The sequence below is a fragment of the Myxocyprinus asiaticus genome, chromosome 39, assembly GCF_019703515.2.
Source record: "Myxocyprinus asiaticus isolate MX2 ecotype Aquarium Trade chromosome 39, UBuf_Myxa_2, whole genome shotgun sequence".
NCBI classification, from domain to species: Eukaryota; Metazoa; Chordata; class Actinopteri; order Cypriniformes; family Catostomidae; genus Myxocyprinus; species Myxocyprinus asiaticus.
In genome coordinates, this window is record NC_059382.1 from 10,369,378 (window position 1) to 10,396,618 (window position 27,241).

The 27,241-nt window shown below is 37.1% G+C and overlaps 2 protein-coding genes across 4 annotated transcripts in view; one reads left to right on the forward strand and one right to left on the reverse strand.

Annotated features, from left to right (window-relative positions):
- Positions 1 to 24,989, reverse strand: part of LOC127430113 (putative nucleotidyltransferase MAB21L1) — a 73,833-nt gene extending 48,844 nt beyond the window's left edge. The window contains exons 1-2 of one of the 2 annotated variants that reach the window (XM_051679608.1): positions 23,199 to 24,989; positions 7,123 to 7,148 (exon numbers count right to left, since the gene is read on the reverse strand). In XM_051679608.1, the coding sequence (XP_051535568.1) occupies positions 23,200 to 24,279 (1,080 nt within the window). In that variant the 5' untranslated portion in view covers positions 24,280 to 24,989 and the 3' untranslated portion in view covers positions 7,123 to 7,148; position 23,199. Of the gene's footprint in view, positions 1 to 7,122; positions 7,149 to 23,198 lie in introns of those variants that run through there. The other variant, XM_051679607.1, reaches the window with a different exon arrangement.
- LOC127430095 (neurobeachin-like) overlaps positions 1 to 27,241 on the forward strand; it is a 401,279-nt gene that overhangs the window by 241,692 nt on the left and 132,346 nt on the right. The window contains exons 38-40 of one of the 2 annotated variants that reach the window (XM_051679563.1): positions 4,788 to 4,939; positions 15,656 to 15,802; positions 21,095 to 21,231. In XM_051679563.1, coding sequence (XP_051535523.1) covers positions 4,788 to 4,939; positions 15,656 to 15,802; positions 21,095 to 21,231 — 436 coding nt within the window. The remainder of the gene's footprint in view (positions 1 to 4,787; positions 4,940 to 15,655; positions 15,803 to 21,094; positions 21,232 to 27,241) is intronic. The other variant, XM_051679564.1, reaches the window with a different exon arrangement.

A 27,241-nucleotide genomic window follows, 5' to 3' on the forward strand; every position in this document is an offset into this window, starting at 1 on the left:
TACTGGACTATTGTTAAGTGTCACAGTATGTGCAGTGGCAGTGTGCTATTTTGTTTAATGTCACAATGTATCATAAACACAACTAAATATTTTCCATGCTTGCAAATTTGCTTCTTATAATATCTCATTAAAATAAACAAGCTGACCAATTTGTGCAAAATTGCACCAGATAGTTTTCTGCCCTCTTTGACTATCTCATTAAATTAAGGACAGCAAACTGGACTACTTCAGCCTTCTTCAATTGACCGATTTAAATTGTTCAGTACTTTTAGAAGACTGTGTACGATCTCAGTGTACGTTCCCGTGGGATGAAGACCCCCCTTTGGGGACCTTTAGAGTCAGACCACCCTGGGTGAGGAAACTCACGTCATGGCACTTTTGGTATTTGCCAAATCTGGTTCGATGTTGACCGCAGGGTTTAACGTATCACTGGAATCCCATCGAAATTTGCGGAAACCATCTCCAAACTGAAAGCATATGCTTTAGGGAAAAGAGAGGGTGAAAAAATGTAAGCGGTGTCATCAAATACCCTTCGGTTTATCATTCATTGTAATACCTCTGCGCTCTGCTTGCTGTCTAATCCCCTTATTACAGTAAGAAGAAATCGAAAATGTTTGGGCTTTCTCTCAGTTGCTGTACACAGATGACATACCACTGTCAAACTAAATCAAAATCATCATATGTACAGTGGGAGGGAAACCCAGACATCTCCAAAGTATACGTGGATTTCTTCCCCCAACGTCCTACACCGCCTACTCGCTGGCAGCTTTTTCATCTTAAATGGTAATCGCCTGGTGGCCTCGGTGGGATTTACATTTTTTCACGCTGTAATCTTACATTTACAATGTCATTTACGTGATTTTGGCCTCTCCGCCTTTTGACATCTCTGTCTGACCGAATCTCTAACAGTATAAGACTGACAGCAGACAAGCCCCAGACACGGTGCCTCACTTTTCATATCCCAGTGGTGAACTTTTGGCATGTAGCTCATGTATGCAAACAGGCTTTGTTTCGTATACACACACTCACACACACAATCCTGATTGATGTTAAACTGAGACTGAGCACTCGTGTTGCTGTCAGAGCTCGGCTAAGTCCCTTGAGCCTTCTGATTTCTTGACATTTGTAGATATAATATTCACGCAACAAGGAGAAGCTTTTGTGATGTGATCCCGCTGTAACACTTTAATCTGTTTAGACTGCCTCAATATTATGGTGAGTGGAGAGAGGCATGTTCAATACAATCCATAGCTTGAGGCAAACAGTTTGGTAGGATTTGAGAGGGGATGTTTGGAGAGATGTTTTTCTTTGATTTGTCTTGTTCGTTTTTTCACCCTTTCATGGATTTAACCACTTGGACTTATTTAAAAAAAAAGAAAAAGAAAAAGTTTCTTAAAAGAGTAGTTCACCCAAAATGAAAATTTCTGTAATTATTTACTCACCATTTTGTTGTTCCAAAATGTTATGCTTATTTCCACCCCCACCCCGAAACAGAAAGGGAGAATTACACATTTTCGAACAATTGCCATCAATGTTGCCAAAGCTTGTGCGTCCATGTTTTGAATCTGAACACAGACACAAATGAAATTTCAGAGCTTCAGCAAATGGTAGACTTTCAGTAAATAACCATTTCAGTTTGGGTCTGTTCCTCGCATTAAGCTGTTTTATGGAAGAATGTGACTTATTGCGCAAAAGTTTTATGGTCTCCTTTTATGATACTTATGTAGTGTTTTCATGATATATTTTGCAGCCTGATTTAGGACAAATACATTTACATTTATGCATTTGGCAGACGCTTTTATCCAAAGCGACTTACAGTGCCCTTATTACAGGGACAATCCCCCTGGAGTGCAACCTGGAGTTAAGTGCCTTGTTCAAGGACACAATGGTGATGGCTGTGGGGATTGAACCAACAACCTTCTGCTTACCAGTTCAGGGCTTTAGTCCACCATACCACCACGACTCCAATTATGTGACTGTGGCAGCATTTTTGCAAAAGGATATTACATGGTTCCTTACATATATCACAGCAATTCAGGGGTGAAATGGGGGTGCAGAGTTCGTGTTGATGTTGGGGAACAGCGAGAAAGAGGCAGAGAGACAGAGGAAGCGAGCGGCGCTGGTGCTCAGATCATAATCGACTCTGATCTCGATCATGTCACTCACATGATTTTAAACAAGACCCCCTATACATTGCGGCAATAAATATATATCTTTGTTTATTACAAGACAAACGAGTAATATGTTCATACAAATGACTACTATATCACGTTGATTTTCTGTGTGACAAATGGTGAATTATTAGTATTCCACATGCGTTTACACATACATATTATACATGCTTTTTTTTAATCAAGGTGGCGCTGATGTTTCAGTGATTGACTTTATTTACATTTGACATTGCCATCTGACGAAGAAGCAAAGTGGAAGTAAACTATAGCAAGTGTAACACTTGAACAGTATGATTTGGCTATTGTCATTTGGGCATACTACTGACATTATGCAAGTTGTGCGCCAATTTAGACTCAAAAAGAAAATGCATATGTGTAGATTATGTTTTTTGCGTAGCACGGTATGTGTTTGACAAATAAAACATAAAAATATATCAGAATATATTCTATTTTGTTATTTTCTAATTGCAATGAAAATGGTTTATAAATTTACACTGTCTGTGCATTTTATAGATCCATTTGTGATAGATATATGTGTCGGGTTGCTAAAGACCCAATATATGTAATAATGTTTGGCAAAACACTCATGCATTTAAGGGTTAATAAGCAAATGTAATACAGGTATGTATTGCCTTACAAGTCATGCACTATAGTAAAAGTGCTTTGATGTTATAACATAGCATTGTTTGAGGGACAGGAAGAAAAGTACAAGTTTAAGAACAGATAATCTGCCGGTTTACTCCTGATTTGTGTGAAAGGGAATAAAAGTCATTGTTGTTGTAATGCCTCAAGTGCTCATTTCACCAGGAAACTGTTGCGATATGTACAACGAGCCAAGTGAAAATCATTTTGCAAAAATGTAGGGAAAGCCCAATGGAAAAAAATTACAGGATACATTTGGAATGACATGGGAATGAGTAAATGATGACAGAACTTTCATTTTTGGGTGAGCTATGTCTTTAAAATCTGCAATGAATTATTATTATTATTTTTTTTTTTTTTTTACAAATTTCCACCAGATTGTTCTTTGAACTTTGTTTGTAGGATATGAACAGAGACTAATGATTCTCATCATAGTTTATAATGGAAATTAGTATATGGTTCATACAGAATGGTGCATTTCCCCCATGAGTATCTGGTAATGAAGACAAACCACATGTGGAATTTGTTGATTCTCCCATACCATGCTGTCATATATTCCCCAATTAGACCAATCATCACTCTCTAAATCCTCTTTGGAGTAAATTAGCTGCAGTATTATTCTACACTGGCCTGATTCTCCTTTCTTTCCTTTTCTTTTTTCTCCCTTGCTCTTTTAAAGCCTTTGAAACATCTCCAGCCTGAGCAGCTCACTTGAAACGAGCTGCACTTAGTAACCTGATGCTGGTCCCTGCCCTTAATGGTTTGCATTAGCTGCAAGCAATAAAATTAGCCCAGGTCCCAGCTAATGTTGGAATAATCATTTACAAAGATGGTTACCACATGCTGTAGCTGTTTTCCTCTCTTTCCCTGTGCTCCCCTTCTCTCCCTGCCTCTCTTTTTTATATATATATATATACGGCCTCTAATTCGCTGTTATTAATAATGAATAAAATCACAATTTTCTGCAGCTTGCTCCAGGGCCCTAGGAATCATTTCAATGAATATTTCAGCACGTTATTTTAATCACAGCTGCACATATGCTCTGGGAGGGGGTCCCAGTTTTATTAGCCTGGGGTGTGGCTATTGTGAGACCCCACCGTCATTAAAACCTCTCTCTGGCTACATAGAGGGTCCCACTTCTGATTTACAAGACTTGTTAAGAAACACTGTAAAAAAGGAGGCAATATGCGCCATTTATACTTGTAATGTGAAACTGTATTTGTTAATGGGACTTGATGTTATTTATTTATTATAAACGGCTGCTGTTTTTGTACCCCAAGGGGCCCTCATGCAAAAGCGTGTCTGGGTTGCTGTTGAGAGCAGCTTTAATGAACTTCATGAAGTTAGCTATATTCTAGCAGCTATTGTTTGATTCTCCCTCATGTGCAACCTTTGGTTTGGGTGCCCTCCAAACTGCAATTCTCTGTGGGATTGTATGTAGTGCATATAACACTACAATAAAAATTTAAGAGTGCTTTCTTTGTGTGTATCAGATTTGTTTCTGTTTTAATGCTTCATATTTCCAGGCATTTTTTAAGAGATAGTTAACCAAAAACTGTCCCACATGACTTTATTCATCTGTGGAACACAAAAGGAGATTTTTGGAAGAATTATAGCCTCAGTCACCATTCACTTTCATTGTATGGAAAAATAAATAAATAAATAAAAATAAAGATGCAATGAAATTGAAAGGTGGCTGAGACTAACATTTAGCCTATCATCTCCTTTTGTGTTCCATGGAAGAAAGTAAGTCATACGGGTCTGGAAGAGCATGAGAGTGAGTAAGTGAGAACAGAATTAAATTTTTTGTATGAACTATCCTATTAAAAATGTAAACAAATTTGAGGTGTCCTGTAGAGTATATCGTTGTAGTAAACAGAGCCTGCCATCAGTATAAAATGATATTGCTTTCATTTTTGCATCATAAATATATATAAAAAAATGATTTAGCTTTTTTTTTCTGGTTCCTAACAGGAGTTCCTGTCTTTTCCCCCTTTCCAGTCAGCTGCACGACTTCTGGCGTCTGGATTACTGGGAGGACGACCTCCGGAGGAGGAGGAGATTTGTCCGAAACCCTTTTGGCTCCACCCACTTAGACATCACGTGCAAACTGCTGGATGACTATGGTCAGTAATTCTGCCAACAGCCAATCAAAACGTTACTGGACTCTGTCAGTCCAGCTCATTATCCCCAAAATTACTTTCATTTCATACAATGACATCATTGTTGGGCAAATGGGATACACATATGCGAATCAGAAAAGCACCAATCAACTTTTGGGCTCGACTGATTTTCTCTTAACTGAGAAACAGTTTGTTGTCGGTTTTATAGGTTACATATTTATGAGTCTTGTCAATTGAACATGGCAAAGGAGCTTTATGGCAGGTTTTATATCCTAACTGCACACATTGTTGAGAGGAAAATTGCATGGTGTGTTTTTACCGTTTCTGCCTTTTGCTCTCAAACATTTTTCCTTCATTGACCCGTTTCCATTGACAGTGTTGCCCACCGCATGGCTGTCGAATTGGCTCTGTGTCATGCAACAGAGGCTTTAAAAGAGAAACGGTTCAATACTATTAACCACTGTGGGCGTTTCTCCTCCAGGCATCAAACTGAATAGAAGATATGAGTGGAGTGTATTAACCGAACAAGGGCAAATCTATTGATTCTCAAGTACAATGGGCTGACATCTTGCCTGCGCTCAGAATAGTTACTGTAACTTTTCTCCATTTACACATGAGGAAACCTACTTAGGATATGGACAAAAAAGTCCCATCTATGTTCAAAAAGTACAGTTGAATCCCTGGAATTAGTTTAAACTTCTAGGCAGTATATAGGAGTATTGTTTGACAGCAAATTTAGCTACATTGTCCAGCAGACAAATAAGGATTGCTCGTTTCCCCATGCATATGTGGTTAAAAAAAAAGTCACTCGAGATACAATTAGCTGTATATTCTTTATAACACTAGGGTTAATACAGGTAAAGTGGGACACTTTCTGATAATTTGTCTTTGGTGTTGTTTTTAAAATAGGATACATATTGTTATATCAATGTCATCCCATACTACAGTAGTTTAGAATGAACTTAATGGTGATTTTTTATTTATTTTATTTTTTTAATGGAAGAATATATACATTATGATGCTTAAATGTCCCACTTTACCAGTCAACCAATCATCCCACTTTACCTGTGTTTACCTTACCTGTTTGTCATTGCAAATACAATGTAAAGACGTGTGTGTGTTTTGTGTACATTTATGTGTCTGTGTGTGTGTGTGTGAGTACACGTAACCTCAGGTTACTACAGGCGGACTGTCACAGCAATAATTATACTACAGATTGCTGTGGATTTAAGCAAATACTGGATATTAAACGTCAATGTTATACTTAATGACAGCTTGCCATTTACTTTCTCACTAAATATCTGAACATGAACATTATGTTTAACAATGCATATATGTGATTACACATAAAAATAACCTGGAGTTTTATTTCCTGGTTAAATAAAGGACAAATAAAATAAAAAAAATAACACATACGTGTATTTTGAAATATACTACACACACACACACACACACACACACACACACACACACACATATATATAACTATACTATACTGTGCATATATTTCTTCTTCCTTTTTTTTTTTTTTTTTTTTTTTTTTTAACCCATATTTGTAAACGGGAAATAAATTCAATTTTAATAAAACCCCAAAAATAGAAAAATAAATGTGAAAAAAAAAAAAGTTTGCAACATCATACACACTTTATCCAAAGAAATTGCAGCACACATTTACTGCTGGGGTTGATGAATTTCGGTTTAGATTCATAATTTTAAAGTGTGTTTTGTGACTATTTATGTAGTAATATTCTGTCTTTATACAGTACATGTCTGGCCTTTTGTGCCCAACTGTTTTGGGGCCATGTCAGATGGTCTCTGTATCAGAGCCAAAACACACACATACACACTCATACATACACATGCCAGCTGTTCCATGACCTGCAGGTGGCCCCTTCTCATGTCACAAGCATAGATTTTTTTTTTTTTTTTTTTTTTTTTCAAAATTCATTTTGCCTTCTTATTTAAATTTTCAATCTTTTCAAACATATTTTCCGGAATATCTCATGTAGTGCTTCATAAGCTCACTCCACTTTAGTATTCTTCAGGCTCGAGTCATCTTCTGCCTGTCCTTGGTAAGTTGTCATTTCATCTCTGTGGACCCACAGCCTAGTGTCTGGGGCTGCTGTGATTGAGGACTTGTTGAGGTCCCCAGGCTTCTCCCAGTCTATAATGAGTGGAATAATTCATAAGATTGTCATGTGAAAGGGATTGCCTGTAGTCAGATGTTGCCCCCACAATGCCATAGAGAGAAACAGAGGGAGAGCAAGAGAGAGGCTTCACTAGATGGATTTGATAAAAGGATGGGACTGTTTTCTTAAACCAGCACTGTTATGCCTTAATTCTACAGTAGTTGTTGTCCATTGCATCCAACTGTAAGCTTGTTTAGAGACTGGGGCTAATTGTCACTCTAGTTTTAGTGAATATTTATCAAGGTAGGTTTATTTTTTAAATTCAATTTATAAATTAGGGCTTTCAATCGATAACATTTTTAAATTGAAATAATTACATGATCTGTTGATTAATTAATTACATTTATCACAATTAATTGCATATATCAGTATTCACAGAGAAAGGCCCCCAAATAAAATAACTTTATGTGTCATGATTAAATAATAATAAAAAATAAAAATAAATAAATTAAAATTCAAAATTCAAATCATTAAAATAATAGTCATTATTGTGGCTGACACATAAATGATTGATTAGACAATACAAGGCATTATACTGTTTATTTCCTTATCATTAAACATAAGCCTGTCATTGGCCTACAGTCCACAGCAATCCATTTTGCAATGGAATTCACAATCTGTCCGAGATAGACTTATTATAAGGCCTTTTCCAAACACACATCTATGTCACATGCAATCGCATGTCGGGCTCGCGGTTGTATTAATCGTTTCCTTTCAGACGGCCGTTGCGGTCCCCACTTTTACCCCGGGCACCAGTGTGGTTGCCAACCCTGCACTGCCTGTAGTTATGGCACTGGTTATTAAGACATAGACTAGCTCTTGTGGTAACTTCTCAATGTGACAGCTAGCCCCGGTCCCCCCTGTATGGGATGTTTCCTCTCTGTTTAAAAGAATGAGTGTCAGTTGGGCGTACATTGTGAACATTTTGGGTAAGAGCCCACACTTTTGCTTGAGGCTTTTATTAAGTCCTTGTACAACAGTCATTTCAACTTTTTATTGTATTTTAAAAAAGGTCCTATAACTGTAATGAAAGTTGTACGTAATATAAGACAGTACACGTGAGTGTAGTATAAGATATATAAATCAACCTTTTCAGAAACTGTAAAAAGCAGTAGCGCACACCGGAGTCTGGAGAGTCTGTGGCGAGCCATTTTGAGAAAGTTCCCTTGTGCTTGCTGAATTGGCAGTAGCAGAGGTTTACAGCTGCCTTTGTGACTGGAGTGTTCAAGGCAAGCTGCGTGAATGTAGGTGATTTGAATGAATTAACTGTTAAGGTGGATATAAGTTTCCATTATTGTTGCCAGAAACCAAAGAGATTGAAAAATCACCGCTCTCAAATGTCAAAACACTGGCAGTTGACAGCAGTCTCTGCATATGGGGCTTGTTTTTATTTAAAGTGACATATTTTCATAGAGCTTGTCTGTGTTATAATATACACTGCATTTTAGCAATGTTTCAGATTTCTTCTCGTGGACAATGACGTGGCTAGACATGAAATATGTTTTAGGTTCATTCGAAAAAATGTTCTAACTACTCTAGAAACAACATCATTATATTTGATTCATGGTAATTTTATGTATTTTCTGTGGCTGTATTACTATCCTCAATCATTGAAATAGAAGAACAATCAGAATTTAATGGGACCTCAAATAGGCTGACCTTGTAAAAGCATTTCATAAAGTGTACTTCTCTGTGCCTCATTCCCAGGTACTTTTGCACCAGGAGTCGACCTTCTCCACATGTTTGTTGGAAAGTTTGGTTTTAAAAAATCTTGGCTTACTCTATTAGCTGTAGTGACAAAATAATGAGTGTGTTTCTGGCTATGATACCTTCCCCCTTACTGATGAGTGACCGAGTGTATTATTAGCTGATTGGAATTGGGCAAGCATGAAATGGAAGTAAGGTTAATATTGATCCTGCTCTTTAACAGCCTGTTCTACCTCCGGCTGTCCTTGCAGTTTCATTTTCAGGTAAGCAGTTCTGCCCTGACCCATTGAACCCCTCTGGACAGAGATCTTTATAGCTTGTTATGAGGAAACTAGTGAAAGAGAGAGAGATGTTGGGGTAGTAAGAGAGAGTGTATGATGAAGCTGTTTCACATCAGCTTTTGTCATCTTAAAGGAATAATAGGTATTTTAGATATTTTAACTAGCTTAATGGGTGATTATAGATTTGGCTGTGATAGATCTGCCAAGGCTTTTTGCCAAGACCAAGTGTTGAAGAGATTTTGTCCTAAGTTAAATGATTTCCACACGTTTCCAGTTCGTTTTCGTTTGAAAATATGTTTTAAGTTTTCTAACATCATCGTTTTCCAAAGCAAGCATCCAATGGAGAGCATTTTCGAAACGCTCTATTTCCGGTGGAGGAAAGTGCTGTTCTAGTGTGGATGAGAGGCATAAACAAAAATTTATTACTTGAAAATACAATTATTTTGCTACATTTGTGCCTCTCATTTACACAGGAATGACTTTTTAAAAAAAAAGCTTACTCTTACTGGTTCTCACATTAGCACATGATGACATTCCGATTCATAATTAGCACTATGGCAGTGGCTTACTAAAGCCACAAATGGCAATTGTTTTTATGTGTTCATGTGTGGATGAAAATCATTTTGAAAATGCTGTTTGTGGATGGCAAAAAAATGAAAACGTATTAGTGTGAATGTGACATAAGTTATCATCAGGCCCACACAGAATCTGCACCAACAGAAATCTACAGAACATTCTACAAATTTCTGCAGAATTTGAACACCCATCATTCACAAAGTTTCATTCATTTACACATTCCCTCCCCTTGAATGTTCAATAATGAATTAGCATGGCTAATCATATCATGCGTTCAGCTCCATTTAACACATTTTACCATATTTAGATAAATTCCACAGAATCCCACAGATTTGCCCCCCAAATCAGTGCAGTCAATGTGAAAAAACGTTTGCAGATTCTCTCATTGCCTGGAAATCAGCCATAGTGGGTCTATATGCGTGATACAAAATGCTTCTCAAATGAGCAAAACCATAACAAAAAGTTTGCATGGATCTCAAGTTTCGCTGAATGGCATAGGGTTTCTTTTTTCAGCACTGCCTGCAGAATTCCTGGCATTTGATCAACGAGTGCAGCAAACCCACATTGCCACATTTTTTGTATGTGAATGCACTTATGCCACATGTGCAACATTTTGTTCGAGTTATAATATATAAGTCAACTGGATAGACATGCTGTACATCTGCATGTCCCACAATCCATTTTTTTGTCTTTGTACATTGTGTATTTTTTACAAAGGCATCTCAAATGTCAATCCCAGGGTGGAAAAATATGATCAAATGTGATAAATGCTTAAAACTGAAATGTGTAATTTCTGTACCACTAGCATCACCAGATGGAATTGTAAAAATAATAATTGTTTTCAGCCACACTGTTTACAGTTTTTTAGGAACCAACCTCCAAATGGCTTACTTAAGGCCTGATTATACTTTGGTTGTCCACATTGCTGATTGCTCCGTACATAGTATGCTTGACGCAAATTTCGTCTTCAGCACAGTCCGCACGGCCTGATCATGCACGGCCCAGATTTTCTCGACCTGCAGGTGCGGTCCTCATCTGTGCGCATCGTTGGCACATGCGCCGGCCACTCACTCTCCTAAAACAGTATCACAAAGCAGCTGCAGTGGACATGCATCGAACGCATTCATATTCGTTCGCGGTCAGAAGAGTATACTCAGAAAGGCAACACGGTCGACCGGGCATGAGCAGATCCGGCACGTACAAAAATTAAGTATACCCGGGCTTTTAGTTGTCTCTGCACATAAAGCTGGCATACGTTTTTAAACAGATTAAGCAGTTCCTTTCTTTATTCAAGGCATGTTGTCACATCTCAGCACCTGACTCAAGTGCAGCCATAAAAGTCCAAGTCCTCTGCCACAGAATACCCCAGAGCTCCAGCCATACATAAAACATGGACTCTTGGCAACAATAACATACCAAATGAAGGCCTATTTGAAGCCTTTCAGCTCAGCTGAAACATACTGAACTGTAAAACTACCAAGCACTTAAATATTTCCACCTTGGAAGCAGCTCGCACAAACTGTAAAATTCCTTTTTCCAAAAGCTACGCTTATGCGAAAGTGTTTTATTTGATGTGACTTCTGAAAGAAAAAAGGGCAAATAATGAAATATAAAGATCGGTGTGCTGAAGATGTCAACATAGTGATGAAATGACAGAATTGAATTGCAAACCAGAATCTTTGACTGATGCATTTTCTTTCTTTTTTTGATGCCTTTAAACCCCAAGCTACCCTGCCATTTTTGCATTTATCCAGTAACAGTTTTTCGCTGCTGAAGAAGCTGTTTCAGGCGTTTGGTTTTCATTATATTGAGCTGGTTTCTGCATATACATTTAGAGCTAATTCAACACATTTGATTTGTTTGTTATTCATACATACACATCATTCATTCAATGACAATTCCTCAACTCAATTCCCTCAGCTGCATAAATAAAATCCAAATGTTTGGTTAAGAACATCATTCAAGTCCCAGAGTACACCAGAACAGCGACTGGCAGACCAGCTGACCTGGTCTTTCTCAACCCCAGAGTGCTATGCCAAATTTGTGCCCTGGGTAACATAAAGCCCTCTGATGGCAGAGCGAGTGAGCCATGCTGGGCTTGAATAGCCTCACTGTTGGGTTGTGATGGCTCACGGGATTACCCCATGCTCTGGGAGTGCAGATACAATACAAGCAAGGAGTCTTTTTCACTAGGGTTTTCTTCAAGGAGGTCTGAAGTGTATCGTTGTTGGAAAGACAATCTCAGGTTCCCATCATGCCTAATTCCTAACACTGACAAATGATCATATATGTTACAAGAGCCCTGTTGTATGTGAATGTGTAGGCAGTCACATGAAAGACTTGCTATTCAAGAGAAAAAGGAAGGCATGAAGCTTCTGTGCCCGTGTTGTTGCTCAAAATTGGTACAAATATAAATCTGTTCCAAATCCTAGTGAGCTGCCTCCATAGCCAGCATTTTATCATAAAGGCTCTTCTAAAAGATAGGCAGCACAATTAAGCTGCCTCACATTGTTTGGCCAAAATACAGGCAGCCTTACATATGTATATCCATTACAGAGAAGGCCAAAATGCATTGTTACAAAGTCAGTAGGTGCGTCCCAAACTGCACATTTCTGCCCTATTCTACTTCATTTTGTATTGTAAATAGTGTTAGTAGTGTGTTAACACTGAAAATGCAACAAAAAGAAGTGTACTCTAAGTACCCTGAGGATGCACTTCTTCAACCATCAAAACAGAGTGTGGAATGTTGGACACTTCATGCACTCAGCGCACGTGGCTTGCTTTATGTAGCAGAAGGGGCAGAGATACATGGCCACAATGATGGACTGACAAAACAATTGTAAAAAATGGAGAACAGTTGTTTGAGTTGCAAGTGTTGAACTGAGGTTGGTTAACGCGCTAAAGCTGAAATGTCACTTCTGTCAACTGTTAAATGGCGAATGCTTCCGTGTAGTAAAAATAAATGTGAAAAATCAAGTGTTCCATTTGGGATGATACTACACTGAAACTTCATACAGTACATGGCTAAGTGCATGGTGTATTTTGTAAGTGCATAGTGTATAGTTAGTCATTTGGCGGATAAAGTGAGAGAAATGTAAATTCTAATTAAGGGATAATGTTCAGTCAGCTGGTTGCTATGGCAAAGTAAACTCAGACAGGGTGATCAGGACCCCAGTGTGAAAATCCCACTTATTACACGGCTACTAACCAAATAAATAAATAAACATAAAATATTGATTTGCGTCGCAATTGTGTGAGAAGAAATAAATCGCTGAAAAGCTGAAATCCACCTCCAGTTTGCGTCGATGTTCTGTTGGTGTTTATTTTATAATTAATGACTGACTGCTCATTATGCATCTTATTACAAGACTACTTGCCAAATAAAAAAATAAATACACATGAAACATTGATTTGAGTTGAAATTATGACCGGATGAGCGGATGAGCGGTCTGATATGTGGATGTGCGGTTGTTACTGAGCAATATCAGACCACTAGATGGTGCCATTAACCAATCAGAATCGAGTATTCCAGAGAGCCATGCAAACATTATTATCAGTTCTCTACTGAAAAGTATAGATACAATATTTAAATATTCTTTAAAATTGACAGTTTTACCTAAATTTGTGTGTGCTACATATTTTTGTGTTTAACAGAGTATCATGTTGTTAGCTTAGCAACATGCTAACACTGTTGAGGACGCTGTAATCTACTCATGAGTTAGTTCAACAAAGTTTAGTTAAAAAAAAGTTCTGTAGTTAGCTACACTACAAGCTACTAACAAAAATTAGCTAACTACATTTAGGCTATTTGAAGAAGAACTTTTTTTTATATTAAACAATCTGATGATATCATTTAATTACACATCAGAAGTTCTGAATTCCAGCACTATATTAGAAAGAGAGAGAGAGAGGACGGTTAGAGTGAGCACGTTTGATTACTCCTTTACTTTTGCTTCCTTTGATTGCTCCTTTGCTGCATTCACAATACAATGTGACAATTAATGTAGCGTTTTGTGATGCTACACTGCTACTCATTGGAAAATTTAGCTCATTACTGGAAAAGCTACTCAGTTGTGAAAATAGCTGAGCTACTGTCACACAACTGATAAATGTATTTAAGTTAGTAGCGTTGCTACTTATTTAACTATTCCCCAACACTGACACCACACTCTATTGATGTCATGTGTTAGTGCTATTTGTTTGATGCACAATTGTTGACTATGTAGAACATTCCAAATCAATTACTTATGAGGTTCTATTTCAGTTAGGATGCTGCCTTTGAAGAAACGCTGTCTTTGTAGGCTATGAAGGCAGGCAGCTCACTAGGTTTCGGAACAGAACCTATGTGTCTCTGTTTCCTTTCCTTCTTGTGGCCTGCTTGTGTAAAACATCCTTTAGCTAAATACTTGTTTTACTTTATGTTTTTTCCCTTACTCTCTCCATTTGCTCAGGATCATTTTCTTGTCAAAATCCGCCTGGTTTATTTTGTCTGCGTTTCACTGGGGTCCTAAGCTCCATCTTGCCAGTCAAGACTGGAGCTCTGCCCCATCAGCTCTCCTTGCTTTAATGCAGGCGTAATGACGGTTTACAGAATTACGGTCTTAAGTTTCCCTCAGTCTGCTTTGATCCATGACCACTGGCTGGCTTTGTGCCTCTAAATGTTACACACATCCCATTTCCAAAAAGTGGTCCCACTTCTTCCTTGGCTCTGATGAAAGCTCCTGAGATATGAGACAGAGCAGGAAGCCTGTTATGTTATTTTATTTTTTCTCCCTCTTTCCTCCTTCTTCCGTGTAGCGGTGTTGACAACACTCGAATGTGACCCCTTTGAGAAAAGGTACATGAACCCCATGGGAGTTTGTGGAACATTTTAAACACTGCACTGAAAAGAAACATGAACAGACTCTTTCTATTTCAGAGAAGCTTTTCTTACTTTTTTTTTTTTTTTCACAGAATCTCTTTGTTCTGGTGTCTCGGGCAAATCTGACCTTAAAGAAGACAAATCTGCGTAGACGTCTCTGTGCGGTGAAGTGTGGAAGGCCTGACTGTGTTTTCTCTCTCTTTTCTTCAGTAATTAAAGCTGATGAATGGATATTTTTGTGTCGTCTTTGTTCAGTGCAAAAAGTGGCTACACCCTTTTGCATCATTTTTCCCATTCACGTTGATGAGACTGCGTGATGAGCTTTGGCCATTATCTGCAGTCGCTTAAATGTGGTGTTGGTTCAATGTCGTTTACCTCCGGATATAGAGAGCAGATTGCATTATACCTAATGGACTTTGAAATGTGGACGGATCTTTATCATGAGCCTCTTTAAGTGAATATAAAGTGTTTTGGCATAAAGTGTGTCTTATAAACAAATACGTGAGAATGGTTTGCCTTCCAGGGAAAGAATGAACGTAAGCATTCAAACATTTTGCTGTCATGATATTGCACATTAACAGCGATAAAATGAAGGCCGTTATCCAATTTGACATCATCACAGATACTCATGCCAGATATAATTTGTTCTCATAGTGAGAACTGTAGTATTTTACGTATTGTTCAAAATATTCAGAGCATCCCAAATGCGTAGCGGCCATATATTTTCGTTTCTATGGGAAGTGAACAAGTTAATTTTAGCAGAAACATTTTTAAAAATTATTGTTTTTCTTTTCTCCATAATTGTCATTTTCTGGGCACTTAGTTCTCTCAATCATCAATTTTAAGATTCCCAAGAACATCGCCAAGAAAGCCTGCAAGTTGTTTACAAATATTGAAGAGATTAGGTCATCCTATTTGGCGGTTTTTATAACATTCTGTTTTTTTTTTTTTTTTTTTTAATAAACACACCTATAATATACATATGAACAGTTTAAATTCCCAATCAAAACAGTTTCTATATTTTCTTTTAGCTCTTGGTGATCCAAACTTCTTGAGTATAGAATGTGTTGTCAGATCTCATTTGATCATTCTTGTTTCTCTGCAGGCCCTGAGGAAGAGGAGGCACTGAGAGGGAGTAAGGGCATCCGCGGGCAGGCGGTGGTCAGCCAGAGCCCTGAGACAGAGCTGATACTTGAGGGGGACGATGATGCTGTCAGTCTACTGCAGGAGAAAGAGGTGGACAACTTGGCAGGTGAGAGATACGTCAGTGGATCTATACACAATACAGACCCGGGTATTCAGTGTGCATAAACCTTTTCTTCAATATTTCGTATTTTAATAATATTTTGTTTAATGGCATACCTAGTAACACACAAAGCATCTGAGGCAAAATTTCTATTTAAAGGTTCACCCAAAAAAAAAAAAACATTATTATAATTAACCTCAGACCTCGTTAAAAACCCATATGCCTTTCTTTCTTCCATGGAACACAAAAGATTATTACTAACCATTTCAATTAATGAAACTCTTAAATTAATGAAATTATATTCAAAGTTACCTGTGGTTCTTTAGCTTGTCTGCAGAGAGGTACCGCCATGCACGAGCACTGCGTTATTTCACATCTGGTAGTATTTATTTATTTATTTATAGCTTAAGTGTGACATTTTGGCAGATTGACAGAGAACAGATATATAAATATATCTTACTTGCCAATCTAGAGCCAGAGCAGTGTCGTTAGTCTGGTTCACTGCATCAGGACTGTGTTTATGTTTTTCTGGCAGTGTGCAGGTTTCAGTGTTTCTCTGGACAGTGTTTCTGTAAAGTTCCTTTTGTGCCATTGAATATTTATTTATCCTTTTTTTTTCAAAGCATATTTAAAGCATATTATAAAATTACAGTATACATATTTATGTATATAATCTCTTCTTTTATTTTTCTTTCCTCTCACAGCAAGTTTCTGTCCCCGGGTTTTTATTTCCAGAAGCAAGTGTGGCTATTTTAAGAGAATAACCCTTTCAAAACAACCAATCTTTATAGATTTTAGCTCTTTGAATTGAATCAAATCTGAATTTTACCAAAAATCAAGATCAAGATAGTTTAACCTATTATTTAGAGTTACAAGTTACATGATACCCTTCAGAAAAAATAACAAATAAAATAATAATAAATAAAAAATCCATATTCTTTAAACGTTTAATGTCTGTAAGTGTTTTATCACATAAATGATTATTTTAATCACCTGAATTTCCAGTTCTCTTAGTAGTGCATGCAACCATACTAATACAATTATTTTTGGTTGGCTTCATCTCTGTTAGAAGTGCTATGCACACTTTTATCAGCTCCATGTTGGCAGATGTAAGACATTCAAGGTACAACAGACATGTTAATAATAACACCACAAATAATCAATGCTCATTCTGTAGACCTTCATTAGTTAATGAATGTAAAGAATGAGTGATGAGATAAATCGTAAACATAAAACTAATGAGTCTGTAAAAAAGCTTATTTATGGATTTATTTTCTTACTAACTACAATTTTGTACTTAATGCTTCAGTCAGTAGGCACATTTTTTTGTACTGTATTAAAGATGGCAGAACACAAGTTGTGGAAAACCTCACATTTTATGAACAGTTGTTTTGAGCGTGAATGCCAGTCTATAGAATTCAAGAGCAGCTAATTAAAACACTTCTTCAACTCTGTTAAGTTAATTTATTCATCCGAACGCAGTCAAGCGCTTTATTTACCTCTAATACGTTCCCACTGATGTTTGCCTATTCGTTTTAAAAGAGTGCATTATACACAAATCAGGTTCTGGAACAGCTTCCTGGAATGTTCAATATGCAACATCACAAGGATTATAAAGCATTAAGAGAAGTGTCTCTATTTGCAGTACTTGTTTTAAAAAGTAAGATACCACAATGCTTTATTAACCCTCAGTTTATTTTGTGGGGAACATTTAGAGATTGGAAATGTGTTGAAAGTCTTTGCTGTGAAACAAGCAGGGATCTTTACAGCATCCTGGAAAAGTCTGAAAAGTACATTACTAGTTGGATCAGTATAAAGCTGTAATTTTGTGGCACATTGTGCAGTACTTTGACCAAAAGTGCACTTTTCTTTATTATTTTTTCTTTATTTATTTATTTATTTTACATTTTTATATTGAGCTTTTTTAATGACATTTTTTCCTGCTGAACATTTAGTTAGAAAACTTCAGAAAAGGCCTATATGCGATGTAGGTTATCTAATTTATCTGAATTGTGCATCTTCATCACCACAACGGGAGCTGTGCTATCTCTGCCAGTGCCAGCTTGTGCTGTGGGCGCACTGTTTCTATTTTGATCCATTTTGAATTCTAGTGCTAATCAGTGTAAACAACAACCCAATCAACAACAGGCTTCTCACAGCCTGGAGGAGGCGCTCGGTTTCCCTACTGCCAATCAGAGCACAGGAGCTGGCTGCTGACATTACTCTTACACACACAACAAAATATAGGCAGAAAAAGTGTGCCTTCACAATGATGATATGACAGGAAAATGCTACTGATTCTTTTATTTTTTCTCATACTGTCTCTCTTTCTGTCTTTTGTTCTGTCACTCCAAAAATGATTAGAAATTATTAGAAATGAACCATTTCCCAGCAAAAGTGATTATATTGTAATGTAGCTCATTAATGTTATCCTATAATTATAATCTATTAGCTATGTATTATTTTCCAAATAATAAGCAAACTCATTTATCAGTCCCTTTATTTTGGAGAGTAACTCAAGAGTAAAACGTGCTGGTATATGTGCATATTCCATGTAAGCCATATAATAATAATAATAATAATAATAATAATAATAATAATAATAATAAAGGTTTGTGATCGTTTGTGATGACACTTGGAAGTCAAACTCATGTTCTGACCTATATTTAATGTATTTAATTTATTCTAGTTAGTATAAAATCAGTTACTAAATATTACATAGATTTAGTACATTTCTACTTTGATCTGATAAATAATTGGCTCATTTTCACATCCATATTAGGCCACTGTATTGCCAGAGAGAGAGAGAGAGAGAGAGAGAGAGAGAGAGAGAGAGAGAGAGAGAGAGAGAGAGAGAGAGAGAAAACGGTCATCCAATTTTCCCAGCATGCCTTTGTCTCGCCACACTCCAGTGACATTACAGTGGAGGCAGACAGCAGCCTGTTTAGCAGCTGACGTCACGACACATCGCGCTGCAGACTGCATGCTGCTCAGATTTGCTGAGTGCAACTGCACCTGTTTCACTCCAACAAGATAATCTGCTAATCCTCATGCTAGTATTCTGAAGTCAACTCTCCATCTCTAGAATATCAGCAGTACAAATCATTCAAATAAGATTTACAGGGTAAATGAGAAAATAGTTTAAAATTGCTTTATAATAATAATAATATATTATTATTATTATTATTATTATTATTATTATTATTATTATCATCATCATCATCATGTAGCAGTGTATAGGATAGGATAGGATAGGATAGATGTTATCATCTATCTATGCAAGAAGCGTTCATGAATTTACAACAAGCGAGTAATGGATCAGTTCCAGTCATTGTGGTTCCAGCTGAGATTACGTCATATGTGAAACCTGATCTCTCTGATTCAACGATATTATTTTGGCTGCATCCAAATTTTGTATAGGTCTCTAGAGGCTTTAGCACTAATCCTTTCTAGCGGTGGGCGCACTGGATTAATGTTGTATTGTCTCTGGATTCACAAGTGTCCATTTAGGCCACGATACAATTGTCTTTTGCTCTGTTAAACGTGTTAGTCTGTATAAAGGGGTGTGTTGATACCGATTAAAGGGTTCGTAGCTTTTAATTTTCGAACCTTGTAAGAAAACATCATCAAAACGCCATAGAAATATCATCTTTACAAACGGATAAAACAAAGAACGCGAAAATGCAACAAAATAGTTACGCTATTATATAGACCTAATCAAATATTCGGTCTATTTATTTCCATTGTTTACTCTTCTATATTATAAATAATAAATCATATTTGTTTGGAGTTTGGTGTAGGCCTAATAGGTGTTGAGTTTGCGCCAGCATTTAGCCTGTGTGGTTTCATTCAGGCTCTCGTCGCCTGTAGTTTATCCTTATTTTATTATTCATTTGGGGTTTTGATATTTTTTGTGTATTTGCGTAAAATAATTCGTACCTTAAATTATACAGAATTCGATTAGGCCTGCTACATATTTTCACTCGGAAAACATGGGTTTGTCATTGAACACACACACACACACACACACACACACACACACACACACACACACACACACACACACACACACACACAAATAATTCCATGAAATCTATAAATACTTTAAATGCCTTGTCTTATATAACTGACATTCAACGAATTATCTTGGTAGCCTAATATTTGCTAGAAAAGGAAATGTCGGGGGGTATAAAAGCAGAGCGACTTTAGAAAGGCGAATCGACTGTTTCTATGAGCGGTCGGGGAGAGAAGTCAAGGAGTGCTCTGGGAATTGAAATCTAAATCTACTTGTAATCTTGCAACAGTATCGGGCATAATTGGCCGAGGAGAAAAGATTAAGATTGATGAGACGTTAAAGTGGCTCTTTGGAGTTCAGAAGATCGATACATATCCCAATTTTAAGAGCCTCTCCTCACATCCAGAACAGACCCGTGGACTGCTACTACACAAGGGTGAACTAATAAAAGACAGGAGACTGGTCAAAAGAGAGAAAGGGACACACACACACACACACACACACAGAGAGAGAGAGAGGAGAGAGAGAGAGAGAGAGAGCGCATTTGGGAAGTCATCTGACCAGAGAAAATTCTGAAAATGTTTTAATGATGTTTGAGAATATAAGGTCAATTTTAAGGGTTTCATCAAAAGGGAATTAAACGATTGATTTGATTATGAAGTTGCTCAGTAACACAATATACGCGTATCGCCCACATATGATTTATCTTTGTCTCAAAACAATAAAGGAAAATGGCAGTGAAATTAATGCTGATAGGCCTACACCGAAATACTCGTTTTGTTTTTTAATCGAATTTTATAAGCTGTGTTGTTGTTGATTTTTCTTAGACTAATCATGTATATTGTTCAACGAGTGTCGTGTCTTCAGTGTTCTTATCTCTCCCTATATTGATCTGTTTCTCACCGTTATATGAAGAGTGTGTTAGTGTGTGTTTGAGTTGCCAATGCGCCATACTCCACTTTCATTAGCCTATAGCTATAAAGGCTCGTATTATTCTAAAGAAATGTCACGATCACGAGGTTGTTTAGTGTTGCTTATCACATTCTAGCCCTATCACTTTATAAAAACCTACATTAACAATAAACATTCATTTTAATATAAGCTACTATAGGCTAGAATCTAATAATTAGAAACGTCACGAATATTTGATTCATATTTGTAAATTTCCATATTTGTACATTGACAGCTGACCAATTCAACATTATTTGTTAATGACTTATTGATGTCATAAATAGCCAGGGCTTTGTGAAAATAAAATATATAAGACTGTCCTTTCCTTGTAGGCCCTGTGGTTTTGAGCACTCCGGCCCAGCTCATTGCTCCTGTCACTGTAGCTCGTGGGACTCTCTCTATCACTACCACGGAAATCTACTTCGAAGTGGATGAAGATGACCCAGCCTTCAGACGCATTGATGCCAAAGTAGGTTGTTCATTTGTATTTGTGGCTATTTATAAATGGGGAGGTGGGGGGGATACTCGCACATCCAACACTTCTGCAACAGGTACTGGATCAAGGCATAAAGCATTGAAATAAAACTGAAGTGGACCCGCACACTGTTTAATTATTTCCTTTTATTGATTTAAAAATCACAGCAACGTTTCGATCAGAAGATCTGACGAAGATCATTCTGATCGAAACGTTGCTGTCATTTTTAAATTAAAAATAATTGTCTATTTATAAATGCAATTAAATCCCAAAGCACCCTAACATAATTAATAATAGGCCTATTATCACTTTATTACAACCGCACGCACGCAAAAAAATTAAAAATAAAATCCTATCCAGGTCACACGCACAAATCATTCCTAGACTGTCATAAAAAGGCTGAGAATACATGTGTTTTTGCTAGACCTGTATTCATGCAAAATATCACTTCAAACGGTTAGAAATTACCATTTATGTTCTTCGAAAAGCAGCTTGTTCTGCAAACGCGTTTAAAACTCATAGTTGTGTAAATCATCGATTCTGCTTAATTTGGAATAACACTGCATTGAAAAAAATTATTATTTGGCAAGTTTTTGGAAAATGGATAAAGCCTTTTCCCACAGACTTCTCATCCAGATTTCAATGAATTTCGGTCCTTCTCTCACCACTCACTGTTTATAGAAATAAGTATTTTCTTTTTCACTTTCTTTGTGTTTCCAGGTTTTTAGTTTTATTATTATTATTATTATTAATAATAATTCTTAACGAGCAATGACTACATCTTGTAATTTCACTCTTTATATATATATATATATATATATATATATATATATATATATATATATATATATATATATATATATATATATATAATTTAGTTAAATTGATCAAATCACTCAAAGGTCCAGATGCTTGAAAATCCCAAATATCATGAATCATTATTTGGACACAAATATTAATTTGTTTTTATTAACTCTTTAAATAAACTCAGAGACAAAAAAAAAAAAAAAAAAAAAAAAAAAAATCAAATCACAAAATTTTATATTCCAGTGTATTTCAAGTGCATTAATCTCAGGTATATTTTTTCATATATATAGTCTCAGTTTCAGCCTTTTATCATGTAAGCAAGGTACAAACAAAAACGGTCGAATATACTTTAAATTATTAGAATTCAAGTATGCTTATGGAATGTTTAGGAACGTAACAAATAGTACCATCAAAATGTAAACTTCAGAAATGTTAAACTTGCCAATGACAGTAGATTAACTATCATTGATGCAGGTCTATATGTTTTTTTTATTTTTTTTTTTTTATTTATATTTTATTTTTTTTCCTGTCTTTCTCTTCTATCAGAAATAATCCAGGCGAATGTTTAAACAGGTGAAATTAGACTTCTATTTACGTGTCACAGAACAACATTCACAACTGCAGACCACCGGATTCACAATCTACAAATGTATCTATTTACAGTATAAAATGTACAGGTTAGATTCTGTCAGAGGCTCCTCGTGTAGCTTTGTTTTGAAACTATTTAGGTAAAATGTGTTGTTGGGCAGGGCTCGTAAAAACAAAAAGAAAACAAAAAAAAAAAAGAAAAAGAAAAAGAAAGAAACTATAATACTGACAGGTACCATTCATTTTGATTGTTGATACAATTTTCTCCATTGTTGTGTCGTCACAATACGGAGCAGTCAATGACAAGTTCATGACATATTCATGTCATGTGAACTATTTTAAAAGGAGCTATCTAAAATATTCTGTTTTTATATCCACAGCGTAATGATCGCCCATTTTACAACAAAACGTGGATTGGTTTTATCAACAGTGACCATTTTTGGGAACAGTTCCTTGTTAGCATCGTCTATAGGCCTCAGAACTCCGAACAGTCAGAACTCCTATTCTAACATGACGCTATTTTTTTTTTTTTTTTATTTTTTTTTTTTATTATTATTATTTTTTACCTCAGAGTTTCTCCATGCTTTTAGGGTTGGTTAGAATTTCTCTCGCCAGTCGCCAAGTCTGTTTGGCTGCATTTTCAAGGGCCGAATGAGGCTTCCCTTGGAAAAGGTCTAGATTTGGTAGAAAATAATGGGGACATCTCCTGCACTGCAAGCACGAAATGAGCTGCAATAAAATCCCGTTCAGTCGATCCCCGAGGCAGTTTTCGTCCCAGTCCGACTCTCGCGGATGTTTTTCGCACTCGTAAGACACCAGAGTTTTCATGTGGTAGTTGTTGAGAGGCTGTCCCGGTAGTTCAAGGTGACGGTCGCGCAATGTCTTCAGCAGGGACAGGCATTTCTTCCTGCACCCTCCCAACAGTAGTCGGTTCTCAGCTTCGGCGAACTGCAACACCCAGGCGTCGCTCTCCGCCGAGCTCTGTTTCCCGTTCAACGAGTAACACTCCTTCGACAACAGATTAAAACCTTCGGCTTTGACTTCTGCCACCCGGTTTGGACCAGGCCACGGGATGTGAGGCAGCGGCCAATGGGCAGCGCTGCGCGGCCATATGCCAGTGCATTTGAAAGCTGGGGTAATTTGAACCACATATCTGTCTCTGATGCGCAATTTCACCTCGCTTGTGTCCGCGACAATTTTGACGACGTCCCTATAACTGCACTTGTCCACCGCCTGAGCCACGAGCGTCTGGAATCTGGAGCGGATTTTGCGCGCCGACAGGTATCCCGAAGCCGTGATGAACTCAACCCAGAGAGACATGCTTCTTTTCCGCCCGTCGCTGAGCTTGAGCACGGCGCATCCCGGCAGAGAGCCGTCGTCCACGAAGTTGAAGACCCCCATCTGGTTAAGATAGAGGACCACCTCGAATTCATTAGGCGAGATGACCTCGAGCCCCTCGAAGCGGTTATCCAGTTCGTTTAAGGAGCTGATGAAACGGGGCTCCTGGACCTCCACCTCTTTCAGGACGTCGGAGACCACCTTGCACACCTCCCGGATGGTCTTGGAGATGGCCGCCTTCCGAGACTGGCATTTCTCGTTGTAGTATTTATTGAGATGATACACCAGCTTGGCCTGGGTGGCGATCATATTTGGACAGAGATCCGGGTTGTACACCGGAGTCTCGCAGTAGCCCGAGGGATCCAACGCGGCTGTTTGTACAGGAGCCAATTTTAGAGAAGAAAGTTCACTTTTTTAAAGGAAAAAGGAGAAGTTGGTAACGAAAAAGCAGCTTTTTATTTGTGCGTGGAGCACATGCGCAAAGTCAGGCAGTTAAATCATCAGCTTCTGTTTTCAATTGCTACCAAAAAAGTTCAACCCCTGATGCAGTGTTGCGCGATGCAATTAAAAGTCCATAAGCACGGATCGCCTTTGCAAAGCGTTCAGTAGTTGCAGAAATCTCTTGCATGCATTGTTTTATTTTCTCTCAATTTGCAACAGAGGTTGGAAAGTGCACGGTGCTCTTGTGTGTGTGTCCTAGCGGTGGCGACAGCCGGTGTTGGTGTGTTTAAGACCTCCAAACTCACTCCTGTGAAATTATAAAGGGAGGGTTTGAAATGAGTTTGCCCAATCACGACCCGACTCGTCACTGCCTTCAGATTATTGACGACAAATTAATCCTCAGTTTTTTTACAGAACTAAATCTAAGAGAAGACACGTCTGGTGGAAGCACACCTACACTTTGGAGGGAGATGATACAGGTCTATAGGCTGTGCGACGCGGACTTTTTTTTTTTTTTTCTGCTCTTCTTATTAAATAGGCTTATTTGTATTTTAATAACAAATGCAATAACTATTACAGAGGGATGTCATATTTAAATTGCCGAAAATTAAAAAAAATGAATAGCTATCGTATTATTTAATAATTTGTGCCTTTTATTTTGACCTATTTCATTATCGGATATTTGTTCTCTATAGGCTACAGTTTGACGAAAAACATCGATGACATTTTTATGTATTTATTCTAAGTAGAGTGTTGTAGTCAGACATGGATAATGTTTTTCGTTGATCTGATTTTCTCTCTCTCTCTCTCTCTCTCTCTCTTTATAGGCGACGCGTTTAATTGTTGTTAGACTTGATGGTATTTTCAGTGTTTAAATATGCCTATTGAATTTCGAATGACATTATACAGCTACATGACATTAGGCTATACATCTCGTTATTAGCCTACAATGGAATTTAAAATTCGTTTAAATAATGTACCATATTGCGTTCAGTTATGTTCCGATGATGGTAAGCATAACACTTCTCAACAGCGAATTCCTCAATCTTGTAAATTATTTAATCTAGGCTACAGAAATTAATATTTATTATTATTTTTAGCACTGCGAAGGGAAGATTGGTTTAATTTGCCTTATCGTCGTCTTCGTCGTAGCCTGTTAATAAGTAAATTAAATAAAAATAGGCTATTTGTATTTTAGATGCTTAAAGATGAAGGCCTTGCTTGCAGCATATTTATTTTAAGTCCTGTCGCGTTTGGTCTCATTTAGTCATTTAACTTTAATAGACTTTAAGACAAACAGTCTCAAAAACACAGTTTTAGTTTAGCCTATACGGATTAAAGCAAATGGTGAAATGTAAAAGGAAGATGTCTTTTTTAATCTCTTGTTTTAAAGTAGTCTACATTGGTGCGTCTTTGATGACATCAAATTCTTGAACGTTTTCAGCGTTTTAATACAAATGTAATCGATGGAAATATGACGTTAATTTTTAAGAATAGCTATTATTAATAAAATATTTGTGGTGTTGTTGTTTTAACTTTTAACTGACTATAGAGTTGTCCATCTCTCTCTTTTTCTTTCTTTTTTTATTTCTTCTTCTTCTTCTTGTTAATCCTATATAAAATTCTACTGTCATGGTTGAAGAGGCTATAATTAAAGACACCTGCCTTTTTGGATCGTTACTTTAAATCTCAAGCTTTCATTGCATTTCCATATTTTCTTTTAAACTTATCCGTTTTTATTTTCGGCAGGTTAAACGTCCAACAGTTTGACTGGACACACTTCAGAGACTGATTTTAATAGTGTGAGATAAACATTCTTAGATTTTCCAGAGATGTCTGATTTGCATTTGAGGTTTTCTGCGACATTTTGTGTGTGTGTGTGTGTGTGTGTGTGTGTGTGTGTGTGTGTGTGTGTGTGTGTTGGATTTATGATTGCACGAGATATGATTGCATCTCGTGGCTACATGACAAGATTCGTCGTGCCCTTTTCAAATCCTCACCATCCCATTTCTCATGCAACTATTTTTATTTTCAGAAATTGAGAGACACACATCTGAACATATATTATATAATATAATATATTATAAATATATAAGATTCAGATGACAAAGAACATTGTGTGTAAATACATCTTTATGTCAGCACATAGAATAGATTCTTATTTGTCACTGTACTGTGCAGAGATTTGGCATTATGGTTGGTTGGCTCTAGCCTTCACTGTAGTCTGCTTGGCTTGTTCTGCCTGGATAATCTTGCCAAGCATAATTAATAGTGTTCTGCTGTTTGCAGGCAGAGATCACACTTATCAGAATTCTCTTTCGCCCCTGTCAGGGATTGAGAGTAAGTTGAAAGCTGTTATTGCCTTTGATAAGGAAGATTATTTTGACACTGAATTAAAAGCAAACACTTTTTAAGCAAGTATAGCACGTGCAATATTGAAAATATTCATATTACAGAGTTACTATTTTTCTTCCTGGATAATCAGGTGAGAAAAATAAACTAGTGGGATTGATTTATGAAAGTATTTTGAACATTTTACAGAAGGGAATGTCAAGGGTGTTTTGACACATGGGAGGACAAATATCCTCTTATTTATTTATTTATCACACACATTTCCTCTCATGTTTATTTTTGACTTTCTCTCTTTAACCTTCCACCAAACCCACCCACCCACCATCTCTCTTTCTCTCTCTTTCTCTCTCTTTCTCTCTCTCTCTCTCTCTCTCTCTCTCTCTCTCTCTCTCTCTCTCTCTCTCTCTCTCTCTCTCTCTCTCTCACTCTCTCTCCATCTCTCTCCCTCTCCCTCTCTCTTTCATTCACACATATTTAA